Source organism: Stereum hirsutum (assembly GCF_000264905.1).
Source record: "Stereum hirsutum FP-91666 SS1 unplaced genomic scaffold STEHIscaffold_4, whole genome shotgun sequence".
In the NCBI taxonomy this organism is placed as follows: domain Eukaryota; kingdom Fungi; phylum Basidiomycota; class Agaricomycetes; order Russulales; family Stereaceae; genus Stereum; species Stereum hirsutum.
The window spans coordinates 38,515-58,189 of record NW_006763134.1 but is presented as its reverse complement, the minus strand read 5'-3'; the positions used below and the strand labels follow the sequence as shown (position 1 = coordinate 58,189).

General features: G+C 52.1%; 6 protein-coding genes across 6 annotated transcripts; 2 read left to right on the top strand and 4 right to left on the bottom strand.

The window, feature by feature from the left end:
- Positions 1 to 14: 14 nt before the first annotated feature.
- Positions 15 to 2,201, top strand: STEHIDRAFT_154381 (uncharacterized protein; the record flags this gene model as incomplete). Its single annotated transcript, XM_007301587.1, has 6 exons — positions 15 to 415; positions 472 to 1,046; positions 1,130 to 1,204; positions 1,269 to 1,681; positions 1,751 to 2,116; positions 2,169 to 2,201. The coding sequence occupies 6 exons, from the start codon at positions 15 to 17 to the stop codon at positions 2,199 to 2,201; spliced, it is 1,863 nt and encodes a 620-aa protein (XP_007301649.1).
- Positions 2,202 to 2,980: 779 nt separating this feature from the next.
- On the bottom strand, positions 2,981 to 4,798 carry STEHIDRAFT_145580 (WD40 repeat-like protein). Its single transcript, XM_007301586.1, has 7 exons — positions 4,501 to 4,798; positions 4,316 to 4,417; positions 4,126 to 4,237; positions 3,519 to 4,064; positions 3,313 to 3,451; positions 3,177 to 3,248; positions 2,981 to 3,088 (listed from the first exon to the last, which is right to left on the bottom strand). Exons 1-7 carry the CDS (start codon positions 4,629 to 4,631, stop codon positions 3,069 to 3,071), a joined length of 1,122 nt encoding a protein of 373 aa, XP_007301648.1. The 5' UTR covers positions 4,632 to 4,798; the 3' UTR covers positions 2,981 to 3,068.
- A 233-nt stretch (positions 4,799 to 5,031) lies between these two features.
- STEHIDRAFT_137914 (uncharacterized protein) lies at positions 5,032 to 8,636 on the bottom strand. Its single transcript, XM_007301585.1, has 2 exons — positions 8,482 to 8,636; positions 5,032 to 8,430 (listed from the first exon to the last, which is right to left on the bottom strand). The coding sequence occupies exons 1-2, from the start codon at positions 8,579 to 8,581 to the stop codon at positions 5,573 to 5,575; spliced, it is 2,958 nt and encodes a 985-aa protein (XP_007301647.1). The 5' UTR covers positions 8,582 to 8,636; the 3' UTR covers positions 5,032 to 5,572.
- Positions 8,637 to 8,820: 184 nt separating this feature from the next.
- On the top strand, positions 8,821 to 10,494 carry STEHIDRAFT_109026 (Pkinase-domain-containing protein; the record flags this gene model as incomplete). Its single annotated transcript, XM_007301584.1, has 9 exons — positions 8,821 to 8,912; positions 8,962 to 9,238; positions 9,290 to 9,385; positions 9,440 to 9,528; positions 9,581 to 9,705; positions 9,829 to 9,986; positions 10,062 to 10,148; positions 10,208 to 10,307; positions 10,376 to 10,494. The coding sequence occupies 9 exons, from the start codon at positions 8,821 to 8,823 to the stop codon at positions 10,492 to 10,494; spliced, it is 1,143 nt and encodes a 380-aa protein (XP_007301646.1).
- A 1,317-nt stretch (positions 10,495 to 11,811) lies between these two features.
- Positions 11,812 to 13,771, bottom strand: STEHIDRAFT_119517 (uncharacterized protein; the record flags this gene model as incomplete). Its single annotated transcript, XM_007301583.1, has 3 exons — positions 13,418 to 13,771; positions 13,021 to 13,360; positions 11,812 to 12,951 (listed from the first exon to the last, which is right to left on the bottom strand). Coding segments are annotated over exons 1-3 (1,382 nt in total), but the record flags the coding sequence as incomplete, so codon positions are not given.
- A 3,523-nt stretch (positions 13,772 to 17,294) lies between these two features.
- On the bottom strand, positions 17,295 to 18,666 carry STEHIDRAFT_129333 (uncharacterized protein; the record flags this gene model as incomplete). Its single annotated transcript, XM_007301582.1, has 4 exons — positions 17,295 to 17,345; positions 17,383 to 18,035; positions 18,099 to 18,287; positions 18,660 to 18,666. The coding sequence occupies 4 exons, from the start codon at positions 18,664 to 18,666 to the stop codon at positions 17,295 to 17,297; spliced, it is 900 nt and encodes a 299-aa protein (XP_007301644.1).
- Between the last annotated feature and the right edge of the window lie 1,009 nt (positions 18,667 to 19,675).

The following is a 19,675-nucleotide window of genomic DNA, read 5'->3' as shown; positions in this document are numbered from 1 at the left end:
ACCGTACACGACAAATGGCAGACAAAGACAGCGACGTCAAATATCTTACTGCTCAGATATGCCTCCTCACGACCGCTCTAAGAGGGCATCGAGAAGATGACCCTGTGCAATCTGTCAAGCTCCGCGATTCCGTGATACTCACGTTGTACCACGTCGCGACTCTTCTTACCACAGGTACACCGTCCTATGTCACAGGCCCCGCAAGCGACCCCAAGGCTCTTCGTGTTGTCGCTGTTACTGCCAACGTCGACTCTACCGCTGTCCAATGCATCCTCGTCGCTCAAAACACGCGGAACGGAATGTCTCCAAGGGCGGCCCAAGTACGGCCGCTGTTAAGCACGGAGCTGACAGCGAACAAGGAAGAGGAAGTGGATAAGATTTTGGCGACTTGGGATGTCAATGTCGTCTCTCAGGAGTGCGTGACTCTGCTACTCTTTTTGCTTTTTTGTTCGTTCAATGTCACCTGTTTAGTCCTGAGGTGCACTATCGAAACATCTTCACCATTATCGACAGTTTCCGTACTCCGAGTACCGACAAAGACCGTCTTTCACGCACGATCGACCAATTTCAACTATATATGGTTGCCAATGCCTATCCCAAGATCGCGGCTCGCATTCTCAACGGCGGAAACACATGGGAGACGCATCCAATCGAAACCCTCGCCACTTACGACCTCTCCCAGATCCACATTCCCCCCGACAAAACACTTCTGGTCAAACGTCGCGAAATTTTCAACTGGTTGACGATGGATCGTGGTATTACCGCTGAGCATCCCACTTTCGAGAGTGGGGGTACTGCCTTCAGGATCACTCGGCATAACATTAGGCCCTGGGTTGACGCCCTGACGGAGACCTATATTGGACTGAAAAATGCCCTAATCGAGAACGGGGTGTGCAAGGAGAAGCTGGGAGGGGATGAGATCATCACAGCGACTATGATGCTCACTCAATTTCACGGCCTATTGGAAACAGGGCTGGTCGAATTTCTCCTAGAGGACAAACCTCTTTTTAAGGCGATGGGCAAGAAGAAGACCAACGCAAACTATCGTAAGTGTCCTTCATTTTTTTTTGGTTTTAAAACTCTTTTTCTTACCTCCATCGGGAATCCTAAAACTCATCGTCATGCTCAGGGAGTCAAGATCGGACCGAGGACACCACCGTAAATACAGAAGAGACGTCTCTGCTCGCAGTGGAAGAGGAAGATGGTAACGTTCTCGCTACTTGAGTCTGATTGTATATCGTCTGTCTTACTGCCTTTTGTCCTTATAGTTCTATCTCAAGACTTTGAAAGGCCGAGTACGTCTGAAGATCCGATCTTTCGATACCTCAAGACAATCGTTGCTTGGTACGAAGCCGCCACTTCTATTTTTCGCAGACCCCCGCGCATCCCGATAAGCGCGAACCTCGTCGCCCTCCCTGATCCCGTTATCGACAATGTCGAGGATTGTATCAAAACCTTCTTGGACGAACTGTCCCAACACCCTCTTGTGGAGACTAAAAATTTCCCTGGCTACCTCGACCGACGAAAGCTGGCGGAACGAGTGCAGGGAGTGACGTATCACGCGGAAGCGATTTTGATGGGCTTGGCCCACTCGTTCTCGCCGTCCGAAGTCGAGCTACCGTCGCAGCGTGCACTAGGCCTGAACCATGCCGACTGGGACATACTGAAGAGGGTATTCAAAGTGCGTGTGTTTCTTCTACAGGACTTTCCGCTGGGTCATTGAAGATGTATATGTCCGCCGTTCTTTTAGACCCAATGGACGCCTATCGCTGTTAGTAAGAAATGTTGTTGGTGTTGTTGGCGACTTTATCAGTACTGGCATCCCACCGATCCTTCACGCACGCCGCCGCCACCCAAGGACACCTCCGATGCCTCTCCCGAGCTCTTCCTCTCCGGCAGTCACTCAATAATTTATCCGTGGTGTCCGCCGCCACTGGCTGGAATCCCCACCGAATTTCTCCGTCGCCTTCGGAATGATCTGTTAGAAGTTTTGGTCCGCGCTATGAAGAGATCCAAAGTACAACATAAATCTGGTCAGACGTCTGCCCACAGTTCTGGCGCCCACAGTGACCTCGTCCGAGACATTGAGGCACAGCATCCAAGACGTTTCGCTAATGTATGTCCTTTTTCTTTCTTTCCTTTCTTCTTAATTCCTGACCACGGTACAGTACCGCAAGGATGATAGTGCCCCCCAGCCTTGAATGATAGTGGAGTAGGGATGGCCAGTGTGGCGAGGTATTGCGAGGTGTGACAAGGTCAGATGGCTAGGGCTAGGTGACGGACGAGTCCGTGTCCTGCTCGCAGCGCACATACTTATGTTGTATTTATAGGGAATCATGCAACTCATGTCCATGGATATCTCGCGAGTCCTGTGGAGCATTGACGGTCAGAAAGGTGTGGGACTCCAGACTGTCTGGGGGGCCTCTGAAGTTTGTCACCAAAAGGTTGTATGGGCCATTTCTTCACAACTTTCTCTCTCGGGCCCTTGCTGGTCTGATCCTCGAGTTGGAGAATATGATGGTGGCGAAAGGTAGGAGCTCGACACAGATGGACATATCGCTCATTGCTCCGGAACTCTCGCATGCTCCACCTAGTCGGAAGGCGTTGGGCCACGCGCAACTTGGGCTCCTGTTCGACAGGTACATCGAACACATGGAAAAGCAGGAGAAAAAGTAGACGCATCGAATAATACCTTCATCTCCTCTCATTGCGTATTCAAACATCATGTTGTGCTGTTTACACTCTGTACTCCATCCATATCCGTATGCCACCTACTCTCTCACTGACATCTGATTGCGACCAAATAATGATCCCTGTTAGCATGAACACGAATAAGTCAAGATCTCAGCCGGGAAACGTAGTCGCGAGATCGACAATATAGCCGTTTGCCAAGGGTGACTTTCGCCGGACACCATCATTCCGGGAAAAAATTCATTGCCTGTAAGTATAAGGACACGTCGACAATCTTGATGGTGTCACTTCTTACTCATGGAGATTCATTCACGGGTAGCATCAGGCTAGTAGTATAGCTTACAATAGAGTGGGGAGAACATGACAGGAAGGACCTGTTAAAGGATGGTATAACTCCCTGTAGGATACACGGCGAGATCATGATAGTCAGCGTCATTCCCTTGCCTTTTTTTTCGAGAGTAGATAGTGAAAGAGAATATACGCACACAACCGTGCCTCGCCATCGCCGCTTCCCGACAGTAGCATCCTCCCATCGCGACTGAGGTCCACCGAGGTCACTTCGCGTTGTTTGTCAGTACGGATCGTGACCCCGAGATGAAAGGAACAGCTAGAGATACACACCAGCGTTACGATGCCCTTGTACCACAAACTGCATCTCTCCGTTCTTCAGATCCCATAACCTGACTCTCCCATCTCTCGAAGCGCTGGCGGCTCTCAAATTGTGGCCCTCTTGAACGGTGGCACTGGCGAGAACGAAATCCTACTCGACCGTAACGACATCAGCGTTCAACAGCGCTCTGCTAACCACCCTAACCTAGAGCACTCACTTTGTGACCGGCCATCGTCTTCACGCACTCCGCCTTTGGACTCGAACCCTCGTCCGGCAGTGTCAGCGTCCACCTCTTCAACGTCTTGTCCAAACTCCCCGTCACTATCCCTACGTCTCTCACATTTCCACTGGCCCATCTGACGCTATAAACGCCTTCCTCGTGTGCTTGCCACCTGACCACCGCCTTCCACTCCCGTCCGTTGTTGTCCTTGACACCGTCCGCCGTGCTAGGTCCATGCGAGCTCCAGAGTCGGATCTGGCCTTCGAGGTTTCCCGAGGCGATGTACTTTCCATCGGGGGAGACGGCGAGAGCTGTGATGACTGTGTTGGGCGATTGGAGGTCCTCCTCGACGATGAGAGGAGTGCTTGTGGGGGAAGGGGAGGATGACTGGGTGAGGGACCAAACGAGAATAGAGCGGTCTCCTGAGCTGGAAGCGAGTGAATAATGTGAAGACGAAGGGCCCGGGATGAATTCGAGAGCGTATATTTCGCGGGAATGGCCTTGCAATGTGTGAATGAGCTCTTTGGTGCTCACGCTCCATATCTGGCGAGAAGCGTACGCGTAAGTCAACGGTGACAAGAAGAAATATATGGACTGGACATACTCGGACGAGCGCATCCTCCGTGCCGGCAGCAACCATACTATCGTCCGGACTGAACGCCACAGCTCGAACATAGTTCCGCGTGGGTGGCTCACCCTCATAGTTCAACGCAAGTCTGTATTACAGAACCGTACGCGAGGAAGTCAGTCGAAGCTAAACTGGGGCGTGTTCCGGCAGAGGAGGAGTTGCGTACACATGAGCACTCCCCGATCCAACTTCATACAATCGAACCTCCCCATCCAGCCCAATCGCGACGTATTTCCCGTCATTGGAGAACCTAACGCTGCATACTACCCTTCATTCAAACGTCCGAACAACCAACCCATCAGAGGTACGTCCTTTTCCACCAAAAAGCCAGAACCAACTTCGCAGACGCACCTGTCGTGTGTGAACTTGGCCTCTAACTTCACGTCCATGACGCGCGGCACGTGCGGGTTGAACACCGCGAGCCAGTCTGCGCCTTCTTTGGTGTATTCGGGAGGGACTGAGGTCGGGTCGAGGTCCGCCATGTTTGAGAGTAGAGACGCGTTTAGTTAGTCTTGGGTATTTAGCTAAGGCGTGTATTCCAACGCAGATATCGTGTCGACAGTCTTAGAGTAGAGGTTAGCCAGGCAGCGTCGTCGTCGTTGTCGTCGTCGTAGAGTAACAGGGACGAAGGAGTAACAGGAACGAAGCGTAATGGGGCGCAAGTCTAGATTCCTAGAAGAGTCGAAGTGATATATATGTACATAGATGCTAGACTTCATGGCTAATGAGTACTTCCGACAGAAGCGTGATTTACATCTCGCAAGGCATCTGCCGCGTGGAGGTTGCACTGAGCAAGTTCATCCTTCTCGTTCGGTCCGACTTAGTGGGCCATACATGGGAAGCGTTGAACGACGGGATTTGATGATCATGCGAGTGTGCATTCGTAAATATGGTGATACAACGCAAGATGAAGTCTGTGCGAGAAAATCAAGAATCGGAATCGGAATGTGAATTTTGGAAGCAACGTGAAGGGACATGAATATTGGATGAGGAGCACAAACACATAGCCGATAGCAAAACAAGAGGACATAAAACCGGACGAGCGAGAGCAGAACATGTAAGTCTATGCACACAAAGGGTCCGTTCATTTGAACATGCTGAAGAATAGTACGTATCATTCAACGATCGGGACGACCACACGAGAGCTTACACGAGACGCAAACCACAAATATGAATATGACCGGGAATGTATATGAAAGATGAGAGATGTAAAGAGGAATATTAAAAGAAAACGAGATATGACAGAGAGCCGAGAGTCAAAAGTCAAGGGAAGACAAATACAGCAAATTAAGTACGACACGATACCATGCGTCACGACCGATCGACCCAACGATGACCCCAAACCCAAAGCGCAGCTCACCAGCCTACAAGCACACGGACGCCATCGTCCATATTTTCTTCTTCTTCTTTCTTCTTCTCTCTATCACCCATCCAACACGAACAAGTCATCATCGTCCCCACCACCGACATGTCCCGCACTGACCACCGGTCCACTCAACGGGCTCAACGTCCCCGCCGCTCCGCCCTCCCTCTCTCTCCCGCTAACAACCCCAGCCCAACTCCTCCCCGCAGGCCCGTTCCCGCCGCTCACCTGTCTACCGCCCATTCCAGGAAGCGCGACGGAACCAGAGAGGGGCGAGCCTCGTGCGGTAGCACCAAGGATGGAATGCCCGTTGGCTGCTGCAGCGCCGGGTGACATTCCTATCCAATCGCTTAGCGAGGGCTGTTGGTGCTGTTGCTGTTGCTGTTGTTGCCCTTGACCGCCAAATCCACCTCCCGGGCCTATTCCCATCAACCCTAATCCGCCCTGTCCCTGGCCCTGCCCTAACGACCCGATCCCGCCCATCCCACCAGACGTGACGGACCCGAACATGGATGGAGAAGGTAAGTTGCCGACGGCGGGAGGGGGAGGTAGGGCGTGGATGCGGGAATAGCCTGCTGCGAGGCCTTGTGGAAGAGACTGGCCTGGTGCGTGGGCTTGGAGGGCGCGGGTGGAGGGCGAGAGGGCCATCGCGGGGGCGACGTGCTGCTGATTGTGCTGCTGCTGCTGTTGTTGTTGTTGTTGATGATGATGATGATGATGCTGGTGTTGCTGGTGCTGGGCGTTGTTGTTAGAAACCTGGGCGTACTGTTGGTGTGAGTTGTTGTTGGAAAGGTGATGGGGATATTGGGACTGCGCTTGCGCCTGCGAACGCCCTGAGAAATCGTCGTTCAGAGTCACGGCGGAACCGCCGGTGCCGGAGATAGACTGGGCGAGACCGGGAGGACGGAAGGCTTGGTGGAACGAAGCACTCGTCGGTGGAGGCGACATCCCACCTCCCAGACCGATCCCGGTGTCGCCCGTCAACCTCGCGAGGAGTTGAGCGGCGTTGGCGCTAGGTGAGGATGTACCGTTGACTGGCGTCGTCGACCCGTTGTTATTATTGCTGCTGTTCGTGGAGGTGAGAGGGCGAAGGCCGTTCGAAATCGATCGTTTATTCATGAATTGTTGGTGATGCTGGTGTATCGAAGGTAGGAAGGCCGCGCTGGCGTTCGACGGCGACAGGAAAGAGGAAGAGGGCGACATGGACATCGGCAGACCCGACCCTGAGTGTATACCGTTCCCTGCGTCCATCCCCATACTTCCCGGCCCACCCATGTACCCACCGCTCTTATACGAGCCCGGCACCCCTTGGAGGAGTGAAGGGTTAGCAGGCGAAGAGGACATATTCTGAGCGTGTTGCTGATTCGAAGGCGAAGGCTGAGGCTGAGGATCCGACCATATCGACTTGATATCGCCCAACAACGAAGGGGCAGGAACCGATCTCGAATACCGGTGATGGTGCGTCTCGAGACTCGGTCTTTGAGCTCCTGCGTTCATGTTCCAGCCAGCACCAGGGGCGGCAGAGGAGGGAGGAGCACCTGGATGTCCGCTCGTTCGGGAGTATCTGCGGCTGCGTTCTTCGGGGGTGAGGAGATCGGTAAGAGAGGAAGGGATGAACTCTTCCAGGTCTTCGTCGACGACGGCGGTGTCGCCGCCTAGACCCATAGACAGATGGTTTCCTAGATGGGGATGGCGAGTCGAGGTAGGAGGAGCGGAGGGGGGAGGGTTCGCGGCTGTCATGCTGAGATCGCTGCGCCAGGTACGAGTCGCACCGAGGGATGCAGCCAAACCGGACCTCGTCCTAAAGTCGTCTTCCTCCGCACCGAATCCGCCTGCACCCGTCCCAACGCCCCCCTGCGCTTGTCCTTGTCCCTGTCCTTCTTCCTGATACTTTGCGAAATACATCCCTTGTATGCCATTATTGAACGGACTGCTCGACAAAAAGGCGTTCGCGGGGACGGAGGAGTGAACGGTGGGTTGCAAGTAAGGCTGCGACTGCGGTGAAGTCCCAGGTGAGAAGCCGTCGCCTGCTCTTCCGTTCAACCCAGATCTGGACGTTTGAGAGAGGGGTGGAGAGCCAATGAGTGAGCGCGGAGGGGAGCCGATAGGACCGAGATTGTCGGAGGAGGAGGGGTCGTGCTGTTGACTGTGGTGGGAGGAGGTTCGTGGAGGACGGGGAGTGTTGAAAGGCAGAGGAGCGGGCGAGGATTTGGTGCGGACTTGTTCTTCATCATCCATGTCGCCCGTGGCGGCATCGACTTGGACGTCTGGAACGGATACATCTTTGGGTTCGGCAGAACGTTTGTCGGCGACGGGAGACTGGGAGGTGCGGGATTGAGCGGCGGGTGCCGAGGGCAGTTTGTTGGATTCGTCGGGAAGGCCGAAGGAGGCAAAGTCGGTGTCTTTGAGCGGCGGGGCGGGCGCAGAGGGCGAGATGGTTGCCTTGAGGGACATCGGAATCGGTGCGCGCGACGACGTCCCGGTCAGGATCCTCGTTGGCGCCGACGAGCCCGACAAGAGACCACCGCCAGAAGGACGGCCGGCGCCGTCAGCACCGTTCCCGCCGTCCCTCTCGCCCCTGCCGTGTCCAGACGACGACTTGTGGACCCTGCCGCCTCCACCAGGCCCGTTCTTCTCCCTCTCAGCCCTCTCTCCGCCCTCTCGTCCACCACCACCGCCGCTCTTGCCAGCCGTCTGGGCCGCCTTCTTGTTCTTCCTGTCCATCGCCATCGACTGGCCGGGGAGAATGTGGGCGAGAGCACATTTGTGGCCGAATTTGCAGTTTCCTTTTATGAACCAGGCGCAGGTCTCCTTGTGCTGGCCGGGTTCGAGGACAGAGTGGGAAAAGGGGCAGGACGAGCCGGCTGTGCACGAGCCTACTTTGAAGAACTTGCAGGGGACATGGGACAGGTCTTTCGCTGTTCGTCTGCGTTAGGAGAGGAAAGGCAGACAGGAAATAAGGCACGGACATTTAGACGAGGAAGACTTTGATTTAGGGCCTCGTTCCCTGTCTCTGTCGCGGGAGTCGACGGACTCGTCGCCTTCGTCGTGCTTGTCGGCTACGGGCATCCTGGTTGTCGTCGTGTGCAAGGAGTATTAACCAGGTTTTAGTAACGTTGGGGGATGGCAGGAGACCGGAAGGAGGACGCTGGCCACGAGCTCCAGCAGCGCGCTGACCAAAAATTGCTTCTTGGGTGCCGCCGCCACATCACGTGACTTGGTACATACTGATCCGTTTAGCAGCGTTTACAGTTTCAGCGTTGGCGTTCAGCACACTCGCCATCGCACACGACGACGACACCGACGACATGGAGACCGACTCGCGCCTGGCGAACTTTGCGGTCGGACAGAACTACAGCCTGCTGGACGTTATCGGGGAGGGCGCGTACGGCGTGGTCTGGTACGCCGTCTGTGCCGACGTCTAGCACCGATACTCACACGTCGTCCAGCTCAGCAGTCCACGTCCCGTCCGGTCGCAAGGTCGCCATCAAGCGCATCACCCCCTTCGACCACTCCATGTTTTGTCTTCGTACTCTGCGCGAGATCAAGCTCCTCCGCCACTTTCACCACGAGAACATCATCTCCATCCTCGACATCCTCAGGCCACAGAATATCCATGACTTTCGCGAGGTCTATCTCGTACAGGAACTCATGGAGACTGACCTTCATAGGGTCATCAGGACACAGACGCTGTCCGATGACCACTGTCAGTACTTTATCTACCAGGTAATCTTTTATTTCTGCGCCACATTGCTCGCCCATTCATCCCCAATGCAGACACTACGCGCACTGAAAGCCCTCCACTCCGCCGACGTCCTCCATCGAGACCTCAAACCATCCAACCTGCTCCTCAACGCGAACTGCGATCTCAAGGTAGGCCGTCCATCCTTCTCTTCTTGCAATCACTCATCGACGTCTTCTCCATAGCTCTGCGACTTTGGTCTCGCACGATCAGCACGGCCACCCCCAGACGCAGACGACTCGTCCAACTTCCTTACAGAATACGTCGCAACAAGGTATGCCGGCTCATGCTTCTGCGATGGCCAAGCGTTCATCGTGCTATCCTAGATGGTATCGCGCACCGGAAGTTATGCTTACGTTCAAGGAGTACACCCGCGCTATCGATATCTGGAGCGTCGGCTGTGTCCTTGCAGAGATGATCAGCGGAAAGCCGTTGTTCCCCGGTCGAGATTGTACGTCTTCCCTTTTCTCTTTCGCTACGCTTTGAAACGTGCACGAGACCGATTCTACCGCCGTCTTCCATTCATCCCATTTCCTCCCACACCTCTCGCTAACCTTTTGCCTCCATCCATCAGATCACCACCAACTCTCAATCATCCTCGACATCCTCGGCACACCCTCCCTCGACGACTTTTATGCCATCACCTCACAACGATCGAGAGAGTACCTCCGCGCGCTGCCATTTAGGAAGAAAAAACCGCTCGATCAGCTATTTGTCGGCGCGAATCCGCTTGTGAGTCTGCGCTTGCGTTCTGGCCCGAAATCTTGCGCTTTGAGTTTTAAGCTGACGATCTCGATATGGACACAGGCGGTAGACCTCATGGAGAAATGCCTCACCTTCAGCCCGAAGAAACGGATCGACGTCTCAGAGGCACTGAGGCATCCTTACCTCGAGGTCCGTCCATCCTCCCCTCACTCTCATCTAATCGAGCGTACTGACTCGTGCTTGCAAAGTCATATCACGACCCAGACGACGAACCGACCGCTCCGCCGCTCGATCCCTCCTTCTTTGACTTTGATGGTTCGGAGCCGTTGGGGAAAGAAGATCTGAAGGGTGCGTTTTCTACTCAGACTTCGGGCGGGTGGCGGGACTGGCTGGCTGACCCGCTTGCGGTCCAACAGTGTTGATCTACAACGAAGTCATGAGCGCGCACCAGTACCCACAGCAGCAGCAGATACAGATACCTTCGCCGGGCGTGCCGACGAATGGAGGCTTGAATCTTATGGGGTCGGGGTCGTGAGTCGGACCGGACGGACTCGAACGGCGACCGATACGGTTGGCGAAACGGAGGCAGAGCAAGGGAGACGTGTACGCGATACAGAGGAGCGACGGCCAAGTCGACGGTCGTCGCATAAAGAAGAAGAAACATCTGTCTAACAGTGGTTCGATGTCCGATACCATTATCATTGTATTCCCAGTCCCTCTATCCACTCTAATCCCGTTAACACCTCTCTTCGTTCGGTGCCCTTTATATTTACTAGTGCCAGTACTGCTCTCATTCTCTTTCCTTTTCTTTCTCGGTTTCATAGCATCGGCATCACACATTCAACTGCTTACATTACACTACACTTACCTGCCCAACCATCATCCGCACTGATACTGAAATTATTATGTACGTCGTTAATCGTAAAGAATGGAATCATCGCGTTCTCTTGCTTTCTGTCGTCTTTCGCTCGATGGCCCACAATCCCTGTAATGCCACCCATCCTTGGACTCCGTCCTCCGGCCATCGAACTCTTGCCAGGTCTTCATATCGGAAACCAAGCTATGGACATCTACAATACACACAAGTGCGTGCGTCAAGCGTGCGTTGCACGCGAAACTATGTAAACAAGTCAACAGGACTGGGTTCGCTCAAATCTCACAGCCCTACAGTTCGAACATTATGGTCTCGAGAAGAAGAAAGGACATGGCCGATATCAGACGACGGCGGACAGATGTAGTTGACGGGGTTTGAGAAGAGGGCATGACGCACACTTCACGCCCTCATCAATTCGTCGTAGGGCTGGTCCACGACCTTGGCCCCTTGTTCCGGGCGTGCGTCCTGACTCCTCGCCGAAATTGCGGCGGGCAGGAGACTGTCCAGACTCGCTTCCCGATTTCGAGCCCTCCTTTAGGACGTTGACTAAGATAAGTAGTCTCCAACTTCTCCTCCAGCTTTCTCAGAAACTCGATTGGGACTCCGACAGAAGGAAGATACCAAAGATAAATCGTCGAGTGACTGCCCAAAAGGACGATGTCAGGTTGGACTCAGATCGCGAGAAGCGATAGAAGAAAAGTCGAAACGCTAAAGACGCACTCCCTTGTATTGCCATTGTAGCGCATCTCTTAAGGATTTCGTCACTAGCCATGTTCTCCTCTGATTCCAGCGACTTCAACTCGGTCGTCGGTGGAGAGACACTGCTATGCCTAGTTTAAGAGACCAGAACGAGTGAGTTGATGGTATCGTGCTGGACGAGCTTCTACATGACCTATTGTATGTCGGAAAAACTTGCTCGCAAGAGTCTCTGTGTTCTTGTCTCCAACCAGCTTCGAGCACTTCGATGTCTCCTTTTTGTTCGAGATGCAAGGTGAACGAACATCGTAGTCTCGTGGTGAAGTCGGAGCAAAAACTTCGCTATCACCACGACCGGACCGAACTCGAGCACGGGTTGGAAGGGAGTGAGATGCAGTTTACAATGAGTTCTTCGGCTACACAAACAGGTACGTAGTACGTATATTGAAGCAAACAGAATGGAACCATAGAACAAGTAGCGATACATGCAACGATTACCTACCGTATGAACGACGTAGTGGAAGGACACAACCCCACACCCGCACACGTACCACAGGGTGCTTACCAAGAGAAAATGTCTTCAGCTGCGACGAATACTCTCTCACGAGCCGATCAGCCACTGCCTTCTGGTCTGCAACGAAGACGACGTGCCAAGTGCGGCCTCTTCGAACGTCTTCATCGAGGTCGCCCCAGGTTCGTCTAAGTCCACCGGCGGGACTCCCGTGCTCGCCTGCGACGGTCGTTTGTAAGGCGAAGATGTTCTTGTCGGTATCGCCGAGAACGGCGTCAACTCCCGGGAAATTCATGACGGACGGCATCCAGTAGAATGAGTCAGAGACACCGGTGCTATTGAGCCCGGCCGCTGTGCCAGGAATGAGCTTGGGCGATGGCCGCATCTGCATCTCCAACTTTCCACCGTCTCCAAAGATTGTAAGAGGTGCACGATCCGTGCTCAGGTAGCGATGCATGAGCACCTCGAAATCCCAGCCGGCAGTGGATCGCGTCAAGGAATGTGAACTGAACACTTCGAAGAGCTCGATGGATTTGGTGCTGGAAAATATTGAGCAATGCCTCGCGAAGATTTCGTCGAGGAACCTTGTAGGGATGAACGGGATGGCTTTCGTCGACGAGACGATATCGGTGCCGTTCTTCGTAAATTTGCGGTGAGGTCGAACAAAGCAGATGCTGGAACCTTCACTGCCTGGTACACTCTCGCCGGCTACGAAGAGGTCGACCAGCGATGAGGCAGAGCATATGTGGTGTGCTGCCGCATTTGCTTCGGCCTCCAGGTCCTCTTCGAGCGCCTCGAGTTTAAAGTGTCCAACTGTGGCGGCAGTCGCAAGGCGGATAATCGTTCTAACTGATGGTCCCCATTTCGACATGAGGGCAAAAGTCGAAGATGGAGCCAAGCCGAGCTCTTTCCTGGGACAAGGAGGGATGATATCTTGAGTCATCAGGCAGGATATAGGGATGGACATCGAGTCGGCTTACAAAATCGCCCCAATCTCCAGCGCAGAGGGAAGCTCCGAGTAGATCCGCTCGCCTTCCGTCTGCTTCAGCCATTCCTTCCACCTCGAGGGTTTCGGTGATGACGCTTGGATGACAAGTTTAGCCTGGCTTGTAAAGCTCACGCATGGTTGCGTGATGTAGGCGTTACTGTCGGCTAGGGCCCAGCACTGGCAAAGTCTCGGTTCGACAGGATCAGCGACGAAGTGAGCCGTAGCGCCTTGGCCGTCGAAGATGAAGTAGCGATGGTTGTCGAATTGGACCGCCGTCGGAAGCTTGTTCTCGAGGCGATGTAAGAGAAGGTATAACAGAAACGTGGTTTTACCTATGAGGCGCAGAAATTAGACAGGAGCATTTGAGCTGATGGTACAGTTGTGCAAACCAATTCCTGGATGTCCCGTCACCACGAATGCGCGTGTATGTTGCTGCTCATGCTGGTCGAGCGTCTTCCGAAGCAAAACATACTCTGGACGAATGATGAGAACATCCTTGATCGCCATCAAGGCGAAGGGTAAAATGAGGGTTTTCAAGTTCTCGAGGCAGGTGTAATCGAAGTGATCGTCAACGGCGACCTGGTAAACGTCCTCCGCGTCGTCCTCCGCGTCGATGTCGACAGTGAGACCGAGGTCGGCCTTAAGGATTCTTCCTTTGTGTTGAGGCCATTCACAACCCCAAGCCTTTTTATAGAAATCGTCGAGAAGAGAAACAGAGGACATGACGAAGAAATGAGAATGTCGAGGTGATGAACGGAAGGACGAGGCAACAGGCCCAGACGGACCACCACTGGGGGGTACGCATTGAGTGAATTTCACCCTACCCGAAGATGTATAGGATTTTCACCCAATTCTTAGGTGACGGATATTGGCTTCACCTCAATTTTGGGTGAAAATTTTAGGTGGAATTCACGATTTTTTTTTTTTTTTTTTTTTTCGTTTTCACCCGAATATTTCATGCAAAGTTCGGGTGAAAATCCGCGTATCTTGGGCTGACTCGAGGAGGTGTGGCTGCCGGTTCACGCTTCTCAGCTTACATCCTACTGAAGTGTTGCCAGGCTGTTTGACTTGACACCCGAGAGAGCGAGGAGCACGAACTGAAGGAGTTGATTAAATATGAATTATGTATGTACACTGATACACTAGGGGTAACACACTCCTATATACTGTACTATTTCGACCGTAGGCCAGCGGGGTGTGACCTGTGACAAGGGTGGCACTTAGGCCATGGGTGTAAATAGGCCATCGGCCTCCAAAATTTGTGACCGACTTGCCTTAAAAGGCAGGTAAGTTGCCATTTTGGGCAAAGCCCGGACGAAAAAATGAATAAATAATGCCACAGAGGGCCTGTGACCTGTGACAGAATGTGTTTAGGCCATGCCATATGCCCGCTGTGACGTGTGACCATGGCCTACGGTCGAAATAGTACAGTAGTACTGAGAAGCTTCACCTGTGCCCTATCCGTGGCTTCACCCTCCATGAAAGCTGAACAGCAAGATAGGACTCTATTGAGGGGATGCAGGGAGAGAGAGAGAATGGCAAAAATGATATGAGAGGTGAACGAAAGTTGGGAGCTGTCAAGGTCAGCGAGTACATCAAGCCAGATCAGTATACAACCAACAGAGAGGTCATAAGAATCACGCTCACCGAGGGAGGCAGGCGGCGTGACAAGTGCATACCTCATATAAAACTATGAACCACATGGTGCTCCCGATAGAAGAAAGAATGGAATAGAGAACGACTGCACCTTTCAGGGGACCGTAAAATCCACGTCTCCGACAATTTCCAACAGACCCTTTCCCAATCGTTACTGAAGCGGCCGTCCAATCGTGTTCCTTGTCAGCGGCAAAGCAAATGTCAAGTCTCGAGAGCCAAACAGAGGCCGGCAAGGCAAGCTATAGAGACTCAAGAAGCGTGAGCGGCAACCAGAGATCTAGCCACATTCTGGCTCAAAGCAAAGTAAGTCGCGTCCGATGTTGATGAAAACCCAGAGGTGGTGGTGGTGGTAGAGACTAAGAGAGAGAGCAAAGTGATCTGGGAGTCGAGTGGAAGCAAGACGTGACTATGATGTCATCAGCCCCACAGGCTACGCCACTCTGCTCTACTTTGTGGCCACTGTCCTTCGCAGTGCTTCGTCTCGATTCACCGCACATTGCACGGTTCTGACGTAGACGGAGTCTGCCATACAGCAGATATGCTCTACCATATTCCTATCTGAATTTATTTTGATTTTCAAGAGGCTTGTTGCTCTCTGTAAAGTTTGGGTGAATTTCAATGAAGCCGTCTGCCGGCATAGCGGCGGTCACCGAAAATTGGGTGAAACATGAAATTCACCTTAAATTGGGCTGAATTTCACCCTATCCATCTTCCACAGTGCACATATTCAAGCTCCGTCGTCGGAGTTACTGTAAGTGATTTAAATAACCACGGCCAAGTTACTTATAAAAGTACCATGTCCGCCTTGAGCAACTGCGGCGTTGTTCCTATATACTCACAACCCATGAACAATCTCGTCCAGCTCAACAGTCCACGTCCCATCCGCCGATGTCCTCCATCGAGACCTCAGAACACGAAATACTGTACTTTTTCGACCAACTGTTCGTAGGAGAATTATGTCAGCCATGACCACTGCTGGGCCACGCGTGACGAACAGGCGAGATTATTTGTATTTGGGCCAAAAATTGAATTTTTGGCGATTTTCAGGGCAAATCGGTCATAATTTCCTGTTCGTGAACCCCCATGTATGTGTAACCCCGAGACCCAATCTGTTCGCCGACGCACTCCGCGTGATGCGTGACGAACAGTTGGTCGAAAAAGTACAGTACAGTCTCAAGGTACTGTACTTTTTCGACCTAATGTTCGATTTCAAATTCACGGAGTTTGCCGGCTCTGCGCCACACATCTGTCCCCCTGTTCGATGTGTTGGCCACAAAAATATTATTGCAGGGTCTGGATGAGAATTTTATACCGATATCAGAGTGCTCTGGGATTTTGTCATGCTAATGCATACAATTTTCAGCCAATTTCCAGCCAAAAAGGCACAGAAACAACAATCTGAATATTTTTCATGCATATTTATTATAATTATTAGTTTTATTGAATTATGGACATGTCCCCCCTAGCTGTTCGTTGGAAGACCCAGAGGGGGGGACAGTCCCCCTAAAAGTGTTCGGTTCAGCGGGGTGTGGGGACAGGGAACCAACAGTATGTTGGAAAACTGTGAATGACCGTCATAATGTACTTTTACGACCACAAGTTCACAGGTGCATCAGGAAATTACGTTTTTGCTATATAGAAGCACACTTTCCTATTTTGAATTTGGCTGTGTTGATAGCCGGTGCCTGTCTGTCATAGGTTGCTGGATTTCAGGGACCAGAAATGATAGCCGGTATAGCTCCCATAGAAGCCTGAGGGTCAACGGGGAAGCACAACACATTGACTGGACAGCGTATGAAAACATGCACTACATAGCAATACTGTACTATTTCGACCGTAGGCCAGCGGGGTGTGACCTGTGACAAGGGTGGCACTTAGGCCATGGGTGTAAATAGGCCATCGGCCCCAAAAATTTGTGACCGACTTGCCTTAAAAGGCAGGTAAATTACCGTTTTGGGCGAAGCCCGGACAAAAAAACGAATAAATAATGCCTCAGAGGGCCTGTGACCTGTGACAAAAGGTGTTTAGGCCATGCCATATGCCCGCTGTGATGTGTGACCATGGCCTACGGTCGAAATAGTACAGTAATCTACCACAGTGTTTGATATGTGTACAGAGATGACCAATTGTTCAACCAAAAATGAGTAGATGAGTCAAGTATAGTATCAGTAGTCCATGTTCTAGGAATAGTAAGGTGACGATCAAAATGTGGAGTAAGATGGCAAGCCTGGCGTATCTGGGAGAGCGGAATAATAGTACCCTGTCTTGTGCCATCAGTTCTGTGAGGTGAAATACTCAAACTATACATCTTATGATATTTATCAGCAGCGGGAGTAAATTTAGTATACCACTCAACATACGCCAAGGTGCCCTTACTGGAACCAGGCCAGTGAGCAGGAACACCGTATATGGTGGAAGGTAACTGGAATATAGCCTTGAGGCGCCCTGCTCTTGTACCTGTGCCAATACAATTAGCTGAACTTTTCTGACACGCATAGCATATATTAGAAGATTACAAACCTTCGACTCCAGTAGCTTCAGCCTCTGGAGAATTGAGTACTATCACAGTGTCAAAACGAGAAGCTTATTTACCTGTATGTGGCTTTGCTTTCACAACCTCGGTATCCAAAGACGTGCCAAGAACCTCTGCATGGCCCAGCTCTACTCGTGACATAGTGAAGGCATAGTAAAGCTTCACTGAATCAAAGGGAAGACTCTTTATAGCAATGTCCTTTTGAGAGGTACGCTGAAAACTGTGCTTATTTATGAACTCCTTCAAAGCCCGTTCGAAACCTGGAGCTGAATGTGTGGCTTCGATTGACTTGATTGAGGCGCTGGGTACATCTGGAGTACCTTTGATGGTGATCTCGCTAGTGCCAGTATGATCATGAGAGGAAGAAGAGATGTCGGTGAGGAATGTGGAAGGAATGTGGTGTTTGATGTAACGTTCGTAAGTGGCCATCTTCTCTCGGCGCTCGAGCCAACGGACCATCTGGGGACGTTCATCACAATGATTAGTGGATCGCCAGGCTTTTTTAGCGTAGTCGATGTGGAGGCGTTCAAACATTTCGGTATTGTAGTTGTCGGTAGTGCCAAAGAGACATATAGATTCAATATAATGTAAGAGGGAGTGGAACTTGGGTATATTGAGATGTTCGCGTATGCCGAGTTTGATAAAGACGTCCTTGTGTTTTTGAAAGGTGGCAAGAGCATCCTTCATATAGCTCAGGGTCTCGGCATTATGAGTGGGGTACTGGGCAAGGTAGATGAAGTCGAGAATTGAACGAAAGGCCAGAAGAGCTTGGTTAGATATGCGACCAACCAGACAGGCTAGGATAATCTTGGCCATATCTTTTCATTCGCTGCCAGAGATCTGAGAAAGAGCAGATATGCCCTTCTTGAAGTGGCATGTACCATGGAAAGGAGGAAGGGTGCGGATGCGATGATCAAGCTCTTTGGGCCCAAGGATGTCAGTGGCCCAGGTAAGGATGTGAGCAAAGACGCCCTGATAGAGCTGGTGGAGAACATCTGGAGTGGTGGAGAGATGAATATTGGCGTAGGGGAGGTCGCGCCAGAATGGATCATATATGCCACCCGATAAATCTTGGGCCTGAGTCTTCTCCCAGTACTTGGAGCGTGTGGCTGACTCTTTCCGAGCTGTATCCATAATGTTAATTGTCCAAGTTGGTAAACGATGCTCGTATGGATGAGGATTCTGGAGATCAGATGAAGGGCAACGACACTTTGGGCAAGTACCAGGTTTGGCGCAGGTGACAAGACACTGTTCCAGGTAGTCGGCAACATAGGCTGCAACAGGGCATGCCACGAGTACCAGGACCCGTGAGTACCTGCAACAGATACTCGTAAGGCACACCATCGGGTACCTGTATCCGTGGATATAGATACTCGTTCCCACGGGTGGCTGCACGGATACAGGTAGCGCTTCAGGTCCCACAGGTACCCGTGGGAGAGTACCTGCCATATCGCGTCAGAATTTGCCGCAGGCCAGACGTGCATCCAATGATGCTTTGCTGGCACATCCGAGTCTCTCCTCACTCTTCTCCGAGCACACACCACCATCGACAGAGTTGACACGTCGTGTTTCTGTCCATAGTGGCGATGCTCATTCTAGGCACTGGTTTCTATATCTATTGGTACTTTGTTGAAGAGATTTGGTGTGTTCATTGTTGGGAATGATGGTACTGACCTGGTGAGTACCTCCCTCCCACTCTTATCGTAAATTTGCTTGTTCTCACCCAATTCCGCGTACATTTCCAATGTTGCAGGGTCAATCGACGCGGATTAATGCCCCGCATCGCCTCCTGTACTTGGTTTGACGTGATTTGGCCCACCTGTTGTCGAGAATGACAACATTAACCTGGTAAGTACCTCCCTCCCATTCTTATCGTAAATTTGCTCGTTCTCATCCAATACCGCGTACGTTTCCGACGTTACAGGGTCAATCGAAGAGGATCAATGTCGCGCATCACCTCCTGCACTTGGTTTGATGTGATTCAGCCCACCCGTCGTCGAGAACGAGGACATTGACCTGGTGAGTACCCCCTGCTACCTTCTATCGTAGATTGCTTCGTTCTCACTCAATTCCGTGTACGTTTACAACGTTGCGGGGTCAATCGACGCGTGTTGATGTCCCGCATTGCCTCCAGTACTTGGTTTGATGTGATTTGGCCCGACCGTCATCGAGAACGGCGGTAATGACCTGGTGAGTACCCTCTCAGCTTCCTCCTATCGTAAATGTGCTCGTTCTCACTCAATTCCGCGTACGTTTACAACGTTGCGGGGTCGATCGACCCGTGTTGATGTCCCGCATCGCCTCCCATACTTTAATTGACGCAATTCAGCCCATTTGTCGTCGAGAACGACAACATTGACCTGGTGAGTGCCCCCTCCTACCTTCTGTCGTAAATGTGCTCGTTCTCATCCAATTCCGTGTATGTTTCCAACTTTGCGGGGTCAATCGACGCGGTTCA